This window comes from Trichoderma gamsii, assembly GCF_001481775.2.
Source record: "Trichoderma gamsii strain T6085 chromosome Unknown Scaffold_105.2, whole genome shotgun sequence".
Lineage (NCBI taxonomy): Eukaryota > Fungi > Ascomycota > Sordariomycetes > Hypocreales > Hypocreaceae > Trichoderma > Trichoderma gamsii.
In genome coordinates, this window is record NW_020171442.1 from 1 (window position 1) to 13,906 (window position 13,906).

At 50.9% G+C, this 13,906-nt stretch overlaps 3 protein-coding genes across 3 annotated transcripts; 2 read left to right on the plus strand and 1 right to left on the minus strand.

The window, feature by feature from the left end:
* Window positions 1-722: 722 nt before the first annotated feature.
* On the plus strand, window positions 723-1,165 carry TGAM01_v211140 (hypothetical protein; the record flags this gene model as incomplete). The annotated part of the gene is made up of 2 exons (XM_018810306.1): window positions 723-842; window positions 884-1,165. 2 exons carry the CDS (start codon window positions 723-725, stop codon window positions 1,163-1,165), a joined length of 402 nt encoding a protein of 133 aa, XP_018656498.1.
* A 4,723-nt stretch (window positions 1,166-5,888) lies between these two features.
* On the plus strand, window positions 5,889-7,243 carry TGAM01_v211141 (hypothetical protein; the record flags this gene model as incomplete). Its single annotated transcript, XM_018810307.1, has 3 exons — window positions 5,889-6,686; window positions 6,821-6,900; window positions 7,018-7,243. 3 exons carry the CDS (start codon window positions 5,889-5,891, stop codon window positions 7,241-7,243), a joined length of 1,104 nt encoding a protein of 367 aa, XP_018656499.1.
* Window positions 7,244-9,027: 1,784 nt separating this feature from the next.
* TGAM01_v211142 (hypothetical protein) lies at window positions 9,028-11,296 on the minus strand (the record flags this gene model as incomplete). Its single annotated transcript, XM_018810308.1, has 4 exons — window positions 9,028-9,941; window positions 10,001-10,103; window positions 10,173-10,765; window positions 10,819-11,296. 4 exons carry the CDS (start codon window positions 11,294-11,296, stop codon window positions 9,028-9,030), a joined length of 2,088 nt encoding a protein of 695 aa, XP_018656500.1.
* Between the last annotated feature and the right edge of the window lie 2,610 nt (window positions 11,297-13,906).

Genomic DNA, 13,906 nt, shown 5'->3' on the forward strand with positions numbered 1-13,906 from the left:
TATTTCTACTATTTCTACTATTTCTACTATTTCTACTATTTCTACTATTTCTACTATTTCTACTATTTCTACTATTTCTACTATTTCTACTATTTCTACTATTTCTACTATTTCTACTATTTCTACTTTTTCTACTATTTCTACTATTTCTACTATTTCTACTTTTTCTACTATTTCTACTATTTCTACTATTTCTACTATTTCTACTTTTTCTACTTTTTCTACTATTTCTACTATTTCTACTATTTCTACTTTTTCTACTTTTTCTACTACTTCTGCTATTTCTGCTACTTCTGCTACTTCTGCTATTTCTGCTACTTCTGCTACTTCTGCTACTTCTGCTACTTCTGCTACTTCTGCTACTTCTGCTACTTCTGCTACTTCTGCTATTCCTATTGACAAATGTATCTGCCTGCACACTGTTTTCTGCGCTCTCTACTCTTCCTTGTCTTTTCCAAGCCACTGATGTCTTACCAACTGTCACCCGGCCCAAGTCCAAAACGACCTCGGGAAAAACTTTTTCAAGGGCGCACAGACTTTTCGTCCTTCTAGCCCTTCTTTTACTCATGCGACCGAGAGATCGGCTCGAAGCAAGTTAACTAAAGAATCCGACACTGCAAACGTTGCTCGTTGTCATTCAGGTATCATACCCAGAGCATGAGTTAGGACTCCTCCGGCTTGCGGCCCACCACTTGTAGTAGGTACCCTTCCCAAACCTCACCATGGATTACCTCGAGAAGAAGTTCCCCTCGTGGCAGACGGAGCCCATCCAGATGGCGTCCTCCAACGTCCTCATGATACCGCTCTACAGATTCGACATGAAGCCGAGGACCAGACTCGGGGTAAGTATTATGAAGCGACCTTGTGCGAGCTCCCGATCAAGGGCGAGGCCACCATAAGATCGGTAGGGAAGAACGAGCCCATATTGAAGACGCAATTCGCCGCCATAGTGGACAGCAAGTTCAACTCGGAGACAACTACCATCGTCCCGGGGAGGAACGTGGTCATGGCGCATCAACATGCAGCAGAACACGGAGGACGCCTGCATCGTGAGCAAGGAGTTCGCTTACATGGGGTGGTTCAAGTGGCTGGGTATATCGACTACCCCTTGCCCAAGGATTGCGGCAAGATCGAGCCGTGGAACGTGTTGTACGAGCAGGACTAGTAGAGGCCTTCGGTCCCCAGCCTCGTCCTTAAGACCTACGTGAACAGGCACGGGAGTATGAACGAATACGTGTTGTTGGGCAATACGAAGCTGGAGATCGGGGACAAGCTCGCCACGTGGCATGAGCTCGAATTCACGGGGGCTCCCTGATGTCGTACAAGGACAAGCTCGAGTTGGAGGACGTGACGAGCGGCGAGAGGTTCAAGCCCAGCATCATCATCTCGATGAAGAACTTGAACCGCGGGATCGGAGGCCAGATCCGGGAGATGTCCGCCTACACCAAGTGCTTCGATCTCGAAGTTTAGGCTCCGCAAGAGGAACAACAACATGGAGTACATCCCCCATGCCGATGAACACGAATAAGAAGCCCAGCTCCCCGAGGCATACGTCCTGATGAAGGGGCAGATGATCAGCTTCACCGGAGGTCAATCAGGAAGGCTAACAGCATGGACGCTGCGTGGGAGGTTCACGGTCCGTCGTTTCCCACGCCCTTGAGGGCCATAGGCTCCGTCAGGTCGATGGTCTTGGCATCAGGGAATTGGTGCCGGAGGTGTGGTGCGCGAGATCCAAGCGCGGCAAACGCTGCTGGCGCACTTCTCACGGCGGCACTCCGAGTCAGATTCGCCGAAGAGGGATCGCATTGAATGGCACATCTGGGCAAAGCTTCTGTAGCTACAACATGGAGTTACACTGCGGAGGCTGTTTCGATATACAGAGTTCAATGTTACGTACATCACCTCTGGTGCGGCCGATGAGACTTTAACTGTGGCATCCGCCATCGTCAACTTTGTACTTGTGTCCAGTATCGCGTTCTGCGAAGCTGGTTTAGCCGCTGTATATCATTCCGACAACCGCAAAGTATCCTGAGGGACTTCGACCCTGGTTCAGTCATTAAGGTATGCAGCATCCTGACACTGGAAAGTACCCTTCGACTTCGACTTTCTGCTGAGCCTCGCCGAGAGAGATGGTACGAAAGTCGCCTTAGTCCCCTATAATCTGCTTGAGCCGGTTTTTCGTAGCCACCGCCTCTTTTGAATGCATATAGTTCAGTGCATCCAGTCACCTCCACATGACCATGTTCCTACAAGACAAGCGCTGAAAAGAAATTTGTGTAACCTAATCCTCTTAAAGTTCGCTCCAGCCTCCTCACCCAACTGCGCCGCAGCACACTCACACCTCATTGTTTTGAATGCCACAAATAGACCTGGCGGCTCCTAAACTCTTAAATGGTAGATCTACAAACTTTACTAAGCAAAGACCGCTCGCAAAGCTCTCAAGGAAATTGGTTCTCAAAGGAAAACACTGCTCAATTTATAGTTACAACTTCGCCAGCAGCAGACTTTCACAACTGATTAGTGTAACACAGTATAAAGTAAAGAAGAAAGAGCTGGCGGGAGCTGTCATTTCCTTTGGCTGGTCAACGTTGTTGCGCGTAACATCATATGGAAAATGTCTGTCATTGTCTACATAGGCTGTTTTGCATTCACGCAGAAGGCCATCCAACGACCGACATTTAGAAAAGCTGGTCTGAATGAAACGAGGTTGGCAGAGACGGGGAAATTCAGCGAGCTTGTATCGTCCTCTATAATGTCTATGGCTCGCTTCCACGAAGCTTGAGCGCGCCAGTTGGTGCAACGTAAGGCAAAAGCAGCCCGCTCTAATTCGTCGAATTTGCAGAAATACTATGGGGGGACTGGAAAGGGTAAAATAAAGGCCTCTTGTCCCTTTTCTGTGATATAAAAGGCAGTCTGCAACTGAGATAGTTCAGCTAGGAATTTGAGGTGCTTAATTTGATACGGCCATCATCTTGTTTGACGGCAAGAAGAAAGTAAATAATCAGGAAAAACGGGGATAATTTTGATCTATGTATTTCACAATCACCGGATTACGGGAACACTCTTGGAAGATACTATTTTACGACTGTCATGATACACTACGTTTATTTGACTCACATCAGCAGACTGAAATGAGAGACATACGAAAATATATGTCAAGCTTGAAAAGGGGCTCAGTTTCAATATCCAACACCCGAGCATAAGGTATATCCAACATCACAACTTCTGAAAGAGCATGGGATCGGCACGCGCTTGTTAGATGATAGACCAAAGTTCTCATCGCCGAGGTCCTCCTTGGTCGTCAGGTCGTGTGGTTTTTCTTCCGAAGAAAGGGGCAGCCGGAACACAGTATCTTTGTGTGGGATAATGCCCCCGACAGGACCCAATAACGTCAATCCGACATATCGAGAGCCGGCGCGCAGGAAGATGGAAATGAGACAGGTGCCTGGCTGTTCATGTTTGGAGGCTGCAGAATCTCGTCAGAACAGCCACATAACGCGTAAAGCGCTGCATACGTACGTTCAAGGTTCTGCAAAAGCAAAATGATGCCCTAAAGATGGCCGGGGCATGGCTTCATCCAAGAATATCGCCATAAAGATCCATGGCGGTAGCGATGCCAATGCCCAAGTCATTGCGGATAATTGAAGGCGGGCCCGTCGATAACTGGGCGATTACATGTACATGCAGATCATGACTGAGTAGGTACCTTAGGTATATAATCTCAAAGCCTCTGGACCAGAGCAGCTTTCCAACCTCATCTACTGCCTCTACCAGCTGATGGACAACTCGACATCAATCCGGCCTAGCTCGTCCACACGGCGGATCATCCATTACCCGGACGAGTCGCAACTCCAAGGGGCATCTGCATCGGCGTCGACTTCACCAGCATCCACCTCTGCCGCAGCAAAACAGCGGTGTTGCGTTTTTGCCAAGCTGCTGTGCTGGAAGCTAACAAGAGGCCCCATTCATGCTCGTATGCACTACCGCTACTCCTGCATCGTCATTCCCCACGGCTGGCTAGGGCAGGCAGCACTAACGTTGCTGCTACGGTATTAGCCGTCTGCAAAGGCTTCGCTTCTCTGTGTAAGTGCATAGGGGCTTGTGCCTCATGCGGCGGCCCCTTGCTGCAGAAATCTCTCAGCATCTTGCTATTCGATGGAGGGCCACTCAGCACAAAGCAGGGCATCTACTAATGACAATTTTGAGAATACGGTGTGCTGGTGTCAGAGATGTGACGCTCGCAGGTTGAAGCGCCATTGCGGAGGCATACGAGTATTGTCACTTGTAACATGAAGTCAAGGCACATGTACTGGGAGCCGTTTCGATGCCGTAAATCCTGCACGTCAACACGTCCATTTAATTGGAAAAACAGGGCACAGCGCAAGCCCCACCGTAGCAGCTGGCGATTCCAGCTCCGGTTTCTTGTTGGAGATTGCTGATGAAAGGGCTGTGTGCTGTGCAGTAGAGTGCATGTGGCTTAGGTGAGGGCGTGTCGCCCCGTCCAGTTACAGATACGGTGCAGTATGATGTGATGCCAGCAAAACGCGGCTGGGCCACTGCATGCTTTGTCTGCGACCTCGCCATCAGCAACCGCGTACAGTTCAGAGCATCACGGCTGGACGTCTGGGCGGCAATGAGTGCAGATATACAGTACATGTGCTGTACAGAGAGGCTGGGACTCCTGGAGGGGATCCCGGCATTGACGAAATTGGGTGGTTGGCAAGGCGTGAATAGCTAGCAATATAGCGCGAACAGCATTAACGCGTGCATCTGCCTGGGCACTGATTTCTGCGCTCTCTATTCTTTCTTCTCCTTTCATCGTCTTTTCATCGTCCTATCATCGCATCTTCTTCTGCCTAAAAATGTCAATTTTTCTTGTCGACTCTTTTCCATCGCCCCTCGAATCATCCTCTTTCACGTCATATCACGATATATCGAACGAGCAACGCCACGCCGCTTGAATGCATACAGACATGCGCCTACATACGCATCATACACACATGTGGCAGCGGCCAAAGCCATCACATGGCTGCCATCTCTGCAGCGAGCTGCCCGTCCAACCGCATACGTTTTGATGGGACAGAGCCCGTCTGCCAATGACAGCCTCCTCGCAGCCCAGGCGCCTGGCTGACGCAGGATTTGACTCTCGCTGCTGGTGCCAGCTAATGCGCGATAGCAGCAGCCGGCCTCTCATCGTCGGACGTGTGGCGCGCTTCTCATGCACGCAGCGAGAGGGTGTGGCGGTGCGAACCGGCTGCGAACCAGTACGAGCGCGAGGCCGGGCAGACAAGACGGTCAGTTAATCTAATTGATTGTGGTGGTGTCTGCCGGCGCTCTGCTTAGACATCCATGGATCCCTGCATCCGATGTTGCGTGATGACTTGGCAAATCCCTGTTTGCGAGCACGGAGCTCCGGGGCCCCATTGATCCGCCGCCAGGCCTGGCTGTTCCCGTGCTTGTACCTGAGCCAGACTCGTCCCCCAAAATCCTGCCAACCCGCCAAAAGGCCTGAATTAGGGAGAGGCGGCTAAGAGTGTCACTTTTGGCCACAGAACCTCCCCGACGCCAATGGGCTTTTCCTCTGCCATCGCCATCCTCGACATTGCCCGCGACTTTCGAATTCCGACGACAAGCCTCCGCAGCTGCGCCCGCCTGGCGTCCCGGTGACGCGTGCTGAGGGGAGCCGACAATTGACCACAACAAGGAGACACAGGAGGGGGGCTTCGACACGCAATACGAGAGGCTGGCTGGACAGCGACGCCCAACCACATCGCGGCCAGCTCATTGAGCCTTGATTGTCGGGGCGCTGCTGCGACACCGCATATTCGGAGTCGGTCTGGCAGATTCTCTCTCTACCTATCTGGAGTCCTCGCTCGCCAGACATCGCAATGGGTCGACGGGATCACGACGATGAGCGGCCAAAGGTGCTCGAGTCGCTGAAGCGCCGCACCAGCTCGGGCACCAGCACTGGCAGCCGGACCAGCCCTAGCGCATTCCACCGCCGAGTCAGCAATCAGAGCCAGAGCACACGCAGCACCAGCACCACCAGACGAGACAGCCTCGCCGGGTCCGAGACGCCGCCGCCGCTGATGCGGTCCAGTCCCAGCGTCGGGTCCTCCAGCTATGCGTTTTCGGGGAGCAGCGTCCTGAGCCCCCTGCGTAGAGAGCTGGACGCCTCTCACAGCCGCGATGGCGGCGACGTGCGGGCCGGCAAGCTGGAGCTGGCGAGACGCCTCAGCAAGCTGGCATCGCGCCTGACGTACGGCGACAGCATGGAGGAGCTCATGGCCCTCGGCAGCCAGGTCAACCAGATCGAGCAGGCCCTGGGCGGCGGCATCAACACCGGCAGCATCTATGGGAGCCCGCCGCTGTCGCGAAGGCCTCGCCCGCTCAACATCGAGACGCCTGTCCGCAAGAACAGAGGCAGCGACCTGGGCGGCAGCGACATTTTCAGCTCACCGTCATCTCTGTTCCGCAGTCGCTTTCCCGACCAAATGTCGCCCACACCCTCGTCATCCATGATGTATCATGATCGCCATGACGAGTTTGAGGAAGAGGAGGCCCCGCTACCGAAGAGCGGAATGAACGCGGCGCAGTCCAACAAAATTATTGGCGAGTTGGTGAAACTGAATGAAGAGCTCGACACTGTGGTGAACAATCTCACAGCCCGCCAAGAAGAGTCCGATGTGAGTGTTTCTCTTCATTCCCTGATTGCACCTCACTCGATTTCATTTCATCTCATTTCCCTCATTCTTCTCCACCACCACTCTCATTTCCGCCCACGCACGTTTATACGCATATGCTGACTGACCTGTCGCAGCACATTCATAGGTTGTTGGTTGAACGGGCTGAGCGTGCTGCCCAACGCATCATTTTCCTCCAGAACCGCATTACTTATTTGTAAGCCAACATTTTTATTTCCGCCTTTCACTTCCGCTATGCATTCTCATATTTTTCATTTGAATGCTTTTCAATTCATGTCATTTCATTTAATTTATGAGCTCACACATTTTTTAGGGAAGAAGAACTGCAGGAAAACGATAATGAATTAACAAATCTCCGCGTCTGCCTCAAGGCTGTCGAGATTCAGTTACCAGAACATCCAGACAAGGAATTGCAGCGATCCTTTTCCGTCTTCAAGGAAGGCTATAGAGCCTATAAGAGGAAGCGCGCCCTTCGTTCCAAGATGGTTAGCAACCTGGGTTACGATTCGTCAATTGCCTCTTCTTCATCAGCGAGGTGACCACTGCCTATCATTCCACGAGTATGACGCTTGAAATAAGATTGTCGTCGCCACCACCTATCAGCGGTGCTCTCACGATATTCGAAGCCGTCAACCATTGAAGAATCGAGAAGCGATCTTGACCAGGACTGACTTGCGATGATGACGCAACGGCGTTTCTTTTGTTTGGATGGGGCGAAATGATAAAACGGGCGACGACGACTACGCTTTTCTTTTTCCTCGAGATGATTCATGAGACATCGATTTTACCCAACCTCCCCCAGCCCTTGTTACGGCCTATTTCATTTCGGTTGAGACATTTCTCTTATGACAATTTGAGTGCATTCCTTGTTTCCTGCTTCATTTTGGGCTGGGGCAAGTTTTGGAACACGACAGACTGATTATATTTGTCCCCCTATCTCTTTTGCACCTGCATCAACACATTTGGTCCCATGACCGAAGCAGAAGCAAAGCAAAACAACATACAAAAACACAAGAAGAAAAAAAAGCAAAGCAAGCGAGCATAAACAGATTGAATAGCGACTTTTGTCCTTTGATCCATTTTGTCCTTTTCACTTTCCTTTTTTTTTTTTTTCCTTTGCAGCATATTTTCCATTCTTCCCCCGAGAACATGCAAAAATCGGTGGAGTCTATGTAATGGGCGAACAAAAGCTACCATGATGTGGCCGACCTTTGCTGTTTTCCACACTTTTTCTTTTCTTATCACTGAGGTACAATACCTCTCTGTGACACACTCTTTATTTCCCCAATTTCCTTATTTTGGGTCACCCTTGAAAGAGTGATTATTGTGTAAATCCTTTATTACCATTTTTCACAATCCTTTTCTAGCTGGGATGGAGAGAAGAAAATAATCATGATCTTTGTGAAAGGATGCACATGATGATTAATTTTCTTCACCACTCGGCTACAACGAAAAGCAAAACAAATCGGGCAGGCATAGTGATGGGCGCAAGGCTGTTTTTATTCCCACGGGTCGTTTTTCCATATCTTTTTTTTTTTTTACTCTTTGCCTCTTTTTGTACTTAGTGTGTGCGTTGTCTTTTATTATATGTTTTTTTTTTACAGCTACAATTTGGGCATCGCATTAACAAAATATTTGCGTCTTGCGAGCGGAATATGGCATTATTGTTTTGATTTCTTGTTTTGTTATTTTGTGGTGGCAGATTGCTTGACCTACACCCAAAGGCCCGCCCCTCTTACATGTTTATACATTTTACGTATAAGTGTTACTGGAATTTTATCTCAGCTTTTTTTAAAAAAAAAAGAGCGGAAAAATCAGCGCCCATGGAGCAATCGATGAAATTCCATGTAGCAAAGTGAAGGACCGGTTGTTTTGGTTGCCAGTAGGCAAAAGTAGTTGGCACAAAGCTGATTTAAAAGGTTCATGGCAGGGAGAAATGGCAAGAAAGTCGCTGAGAGCGACAAATAATGAAGTGGTTTTGAGGGTGACGAAGATGTTAGAAAAGAGAATTTTACTGTGAGGATAAAAATCAGAAAGAAGAAAAAAACTATATAAATATATACAAAGCTTCCTAAATCTCGGACTTCTTCATTTCAATTTTTTTTTTTATTTTTTTTTTTGTTATTAATAAATATCCTAGGAATAAAAAAAGCTATCGCTATTGATTATGCTATTCCAATCTTTTTGATCCATTGCAACGCCCCGGATATCCTTTCTTGCCTGTAACCCGATCCAATCTTCTCTCCCAGGCAAAGCAAACATAAAATACATGTAATTCCCATCTGGGATGTAAACAAATGAAAACAAATAGCGAAGGCTAACTTCACCTCTCAGCCACGCTGCCCCTCCTCTCCCTCTCTCTCCGTCGCTCATCGCTTCTTCCAGAGCTATATCTCTGCTCTACCGACTCGCTGGGGCTAGTTCCCCTATATCGCCTGCTTCTGTGGCTGCGCCGTCCAGTAGGCGATCTCTCGCGCGGGCGGGAAGATCGGTCTGAAGCAGTGCGATGGCGGGAGTCGCGTTCTTTGGAGCGGGATGTGCGGTGGTGATGCTTGGAGGAGGAGCTGGAGCTTGTAGATGGCTGCTCAGAATGGGACTTGACTTCTGCGGGGATGGAGGAGGTGGAAAAGGAAGATGAGGATGGTGATGAGGGAGATGCGGAGGATGGGTAGATGATGGAAGATGGACGCAGACGGGTCTGGTCAATGTAGCAGGCGTCTTTGTGACGGCGCGTATCTTCCATGAGGGCCTTGCTTGCAGCTGGAGGAAGTTTCTGCAGCGAAGCCGGAATATTGGAACTTAAGGAATAAGCAAGCGGGTGAGCAGGCACCACTTCAGGGGGTGGAACAGGCACAGTAGTGATTCTATTCCACTCCGAAAAGGACGACTCCAACAGGTCAAAGGCCCTAGCATGGCCCCTTTCCGGAAACAGCTGCCTTGGGAGCTGTCTAGGAAGAAGCCTCTCACTAGAACTGCTCCTCACGGGACTCCTGCTGCTGTGTCTGTCGTCCGCCAGGAGGGGAACGTCAGCGAGGACCATGTCGAGCCTCTTGGCCTCGCGGTCGGGAAAGGCGCGGATGAGCAGCGTCATCCAGTCCTCGAAGCCGGCGGGCGTGAGGGAGGGGATGACGGGCTTGCGGGTGATGGATTCCTGGACGAGGTGGTGCTCGCAGCGGAGGTCGGTGTAGAGGAAGGATAGGCCGCGGATGGATTTGTGGTAGCGGGTGTCGAAGACGCCTGTGATGAATAAGTACATGTATGCGATTTGAAACAAGGGGGAAAAAGGGGCAACGTACGTTGGAAGGGAAAGAATTCGTTGTCGAGCTTGTAGCGGGTGTAGAACTTGAAGAGCTTGTCGGGGGTGATGACGAGGGAGTCTGTGGGCGAATATTCCGCGATCTGAGTGTTCTCGTATTAGCTTACATGTCCAAGCAAATGGTTGAGTGGGAGAAAGGGGGCTTTAATTACAATATAGTTTGCCAAACCGCGGAGAAATCTGCCCAATGCCGGAGTAGGCTCATCCCTATCGTTAAACAGCGCTCCCCATGCAGGAGTCGGCCTCTCCGCCACGACAGGAGCCTGTCTCTCAGACACAATAGGCGGCCTCAGCTGAGAAGGCAACGACTGAGGTTGATACAGCTCGGGTTGTTCGCGCTCAATCTCGGGCGTGGGATCAGGCGGCAGGAAGTGAATGGTAGGAGGGGAGAAGTGAACGGTCGGACGAGGAGACAGGCGAGGGTCCTTGGTTGACTCCGTCTCAGAGGGGGGAGGAGATGAGGCGGCGGTGGAGACGGAGGATTGGCTGCTGGGAGAGGACATGGCCGAGTCGTTGGAGGAGGCTGATGAGAGGGAAGAGGAGCGGCTGAGAGGCTGGGGGTCGTCTTGAGCGGCGGCTTGGGAGTCGGGCTCTGAGGCCGAGTCGGAGTCGGAGTCGTAGTCTTCTACGGTGGGCTGGAAGCGCTTCATGTCTTTGAGGGAGGCGTCATCATCATCGTCGCTGGACTGGGATGATGGCGTGTGGCGGCCGTCTGAGACGCTGTGATCTGAGGCGGCGTCGTTGACTGTTTTCATGTGTTAGTTGGCATTTGTAAAAAAAGATGAGGATGAAACTCACGCTCTCCTTTGACCTTGGCTACGAGCTCGTCTAGCCACCGCGCGTTCCACTCCTCCATGGCAAGGCCCCTGACGACATCTTCGACTTTCTTGTCCTTCATATCGGACTTGTCCTTGCCTTGTGAAGAAGAGGGCCGAGAAGAAGATGGAGAAGAAGATGATGTGGGTTCCTCGTTCTTGGTCATGATGTTTGATAAAACAGACTTGATGATGTCTCTGTACGGGAAAGATGACCGTCTTGGGGCTGGTCTTCTCCGGCTCGACCTGACTGAAGCGTCGTCGTCCGAGGAATACGCCTCTTTATCTGTCTCTGCCTCATCTCTCATCCGCTCTCGCCTTTCTCTCTGTCTTGAAACGGCGGTATGGCTCAATGGCCGGTCGTCCAGCTTCCCGTCACCGCCGCGCGGCGTTGGCGAGGTTGTGCTGCCATCTGCCGCCGACGGCAGAGGGCCGTGTAAGACCGTCGCCTCGGTAGCCATTTGTGATGTATGGGGAGCACGGCAGGAAAAGATTTTGTTGACACGTCCACGAAGGGTAAAAAAAAAAGAAAGATGATGGGTTTCCCGCAGCTGTCGACAGGAAATTTGTTTATCGGGGGCTGCCGGTTGGTGTTTTTTTTACTGTTTGATATGCGGCTTTGTCCTCTATGAAAAGAGGTGGAGAGGGTGGCAATATAGGTAGGAGGACACAACGTTGGAAGGTCCAGAGAGAGGGTGTGCCAGGGGTTGCTCTGTGCAGAGAAGAGAAGTGAGAAGATGTATATGATATGAGACGTGAATATGTTTATTTGTTGAGAGAGGACTGGTCGGAGGTTTGATTGCAGCTTGTTCGGGATTCACAAGGAAGACGGGAAGCACAAAGATATAAGGGAGGGCGACGGGGAAGCACAACGGGATTATAAGAAGAAGAAAGATTGATGAAGTGTCAAATGTCAAAAGAGAGAAATTGTCAGGCCAGGTCAGGTACCCAAGTGGGAAAAAAAAAAGAAGGGGCAGTGAAACCGGGCGGCTATGAGGATGAAAAAAAAAAGTTTTATAGACAGAGAGGCACAGAAGCGTGAAGTGTGTGGAAACACCACATGATGACATCGCGGCCACTCGTTTTGGATCAAGAAAAAACTACCTAGACTAACATGCACACTACTTTTTTTGTCCGCTTCGGCACGCTGCGCGCCTATCTTGGGAAGAGAAACAAGTGGACGAACAACCCTGGTTTTGCCTTGGCCAGGGGTGAAGGGGGTACCTATTCGGTACTGCGAAGCAACATACGTGGTCCGTCTTTGAGCAAGGGGGACCAAGGCACGGAACAAAGAGCGAGCTGTTGCTTGGAGGGGACGCCCTTTTGAGGCGAAACGGAACAGTCACCAGAGAGAGAGAGAAAAAAAGACAGGCAGCCAAAAAAAGATGGTCACGGCACAGCGCCCACCCCTTCGTGGAGAAGGGTTTTACGAATGTACTGGAAAGTGGCATTACAGGGGGTCTGTCTTCTTCTGCTAGGTACCTATATTTTGACGAGCAGGGGACCAGGGGGGGCGAGGTTTGGGAGACGACGGCAAAAAGGGACGAATTGGCGCTTCGGCAGTGACCTAGAGGACCTGCTTGGCTGCCCTTTGGGTGAGACAAGAGACAAGGCAGGGGAGGGGGGCGCCGGCCAGGGAAGAGAAAGGAAGCGATTTGCATCATGATGGGGTCCTGGAGCAGATGGGGCCGTGCTGGGTGATATGTGTAGGAGTTGGGTTGGTTGGGCTGCTGTGGCGGGAGTTGGGCTGGATCCATCCGCCGGAGATGATGTAAGTGGGCGATGAAGGTGAAGCCCGTGTCTGTCTGTCTGTCGGATGGCTGGCGACAGCAGGGCTTGTACATGTACGTGTACTGTAGCAGCTGCTGGATTTCGTGTCGACGTGTACCCTTGCTGTAGAGGGCATGTAGAAAAGCCGTGATAGTCTGTGCTTGTGAAATTTGCCTTCACTTACACCACCTCGAACCGCCATCACGGCCCAACTGAATCCTTCTTCTCCTCATTATCAGTCCCCCTCTTCTACCCAAGCCCAAAAAACCAAAACAACAAAAAGAAAAATAGAGCATCACGAGACGGCCCCAACCAGGGATCATCCCTCTTTCTTTTCTCTTCTCTCGTCTCGTCTCGTCTCGTCTCCCAGCACCACTCACAACGTTATCAAAGGCCAAAGCCAACCAAAGCAGCAGAGAGCCCAGCAGTCAGTCCACTGACGGGCCTCGCCACAGCCCGCAAGCCTCACTTTGTCCATGGCCCCTTGTTCCCTGTCTGTTGATTCGCCGGACCCAGTGCATAAAAGAAGTCCCAGTCCCGGCCTAGTCTAAATCAGTACTAATAACAGCAGCAAAGGCCCTGTTTTTTTTTGGCTCAAGCTGCTTTCCCTGCTGTATGTAGGGGTTGAGGAGGAGCTATTGCAGTGTGTAACGATGAGGTAGTCCAAGTCGGGGATTGGTTGGCTTGGAGCAGCTGCTGTGGCACACGTCCAGGCTGTAAAAATCTCACGATTACTGCTGCGGCAGGTCGTATTCGTGCTTAGTACCTATTTTTTTTCCAGCTGCGGTGGGCTTGTGTCGTCATACCCTCACTGGCACTGACTTCGGCTTCTTGCGTGCCTTGTGCATTATGCTCGATGCGTGTATTATCCCGCATTTCACCTATGCACATCCCTTCATACTATTTGATGTTATGTATGTATATCATTCACTGATTTCCTAGTCATGGGGCATATTGATATTCCCTCTTGCAGAGACTTGCCCTCACCACCACATCATGCTCTACATATACAGCGCAGACAATGGCTTACACCACGCACATCATTACACGCTGCATGCTCCCACTTCACAGAGATCATCCCCATCTCTTCATCCTGCACTCATTCCACCACCGGACGAGCTGAAAATCTTGCCCTCTCTCAGCCAAGCCACTAGCACATTTCCCATGTATGCAGTAATAGTCCCCTTGGACATGCCGTAAACCACAATCATCCGCATCGCCAACTTCACTCAACCCCTGTACCTTGCCCCAGTGCCGATCGCCTCGCCCAAAGGCAACAACCACAGACGACCACGTATGTC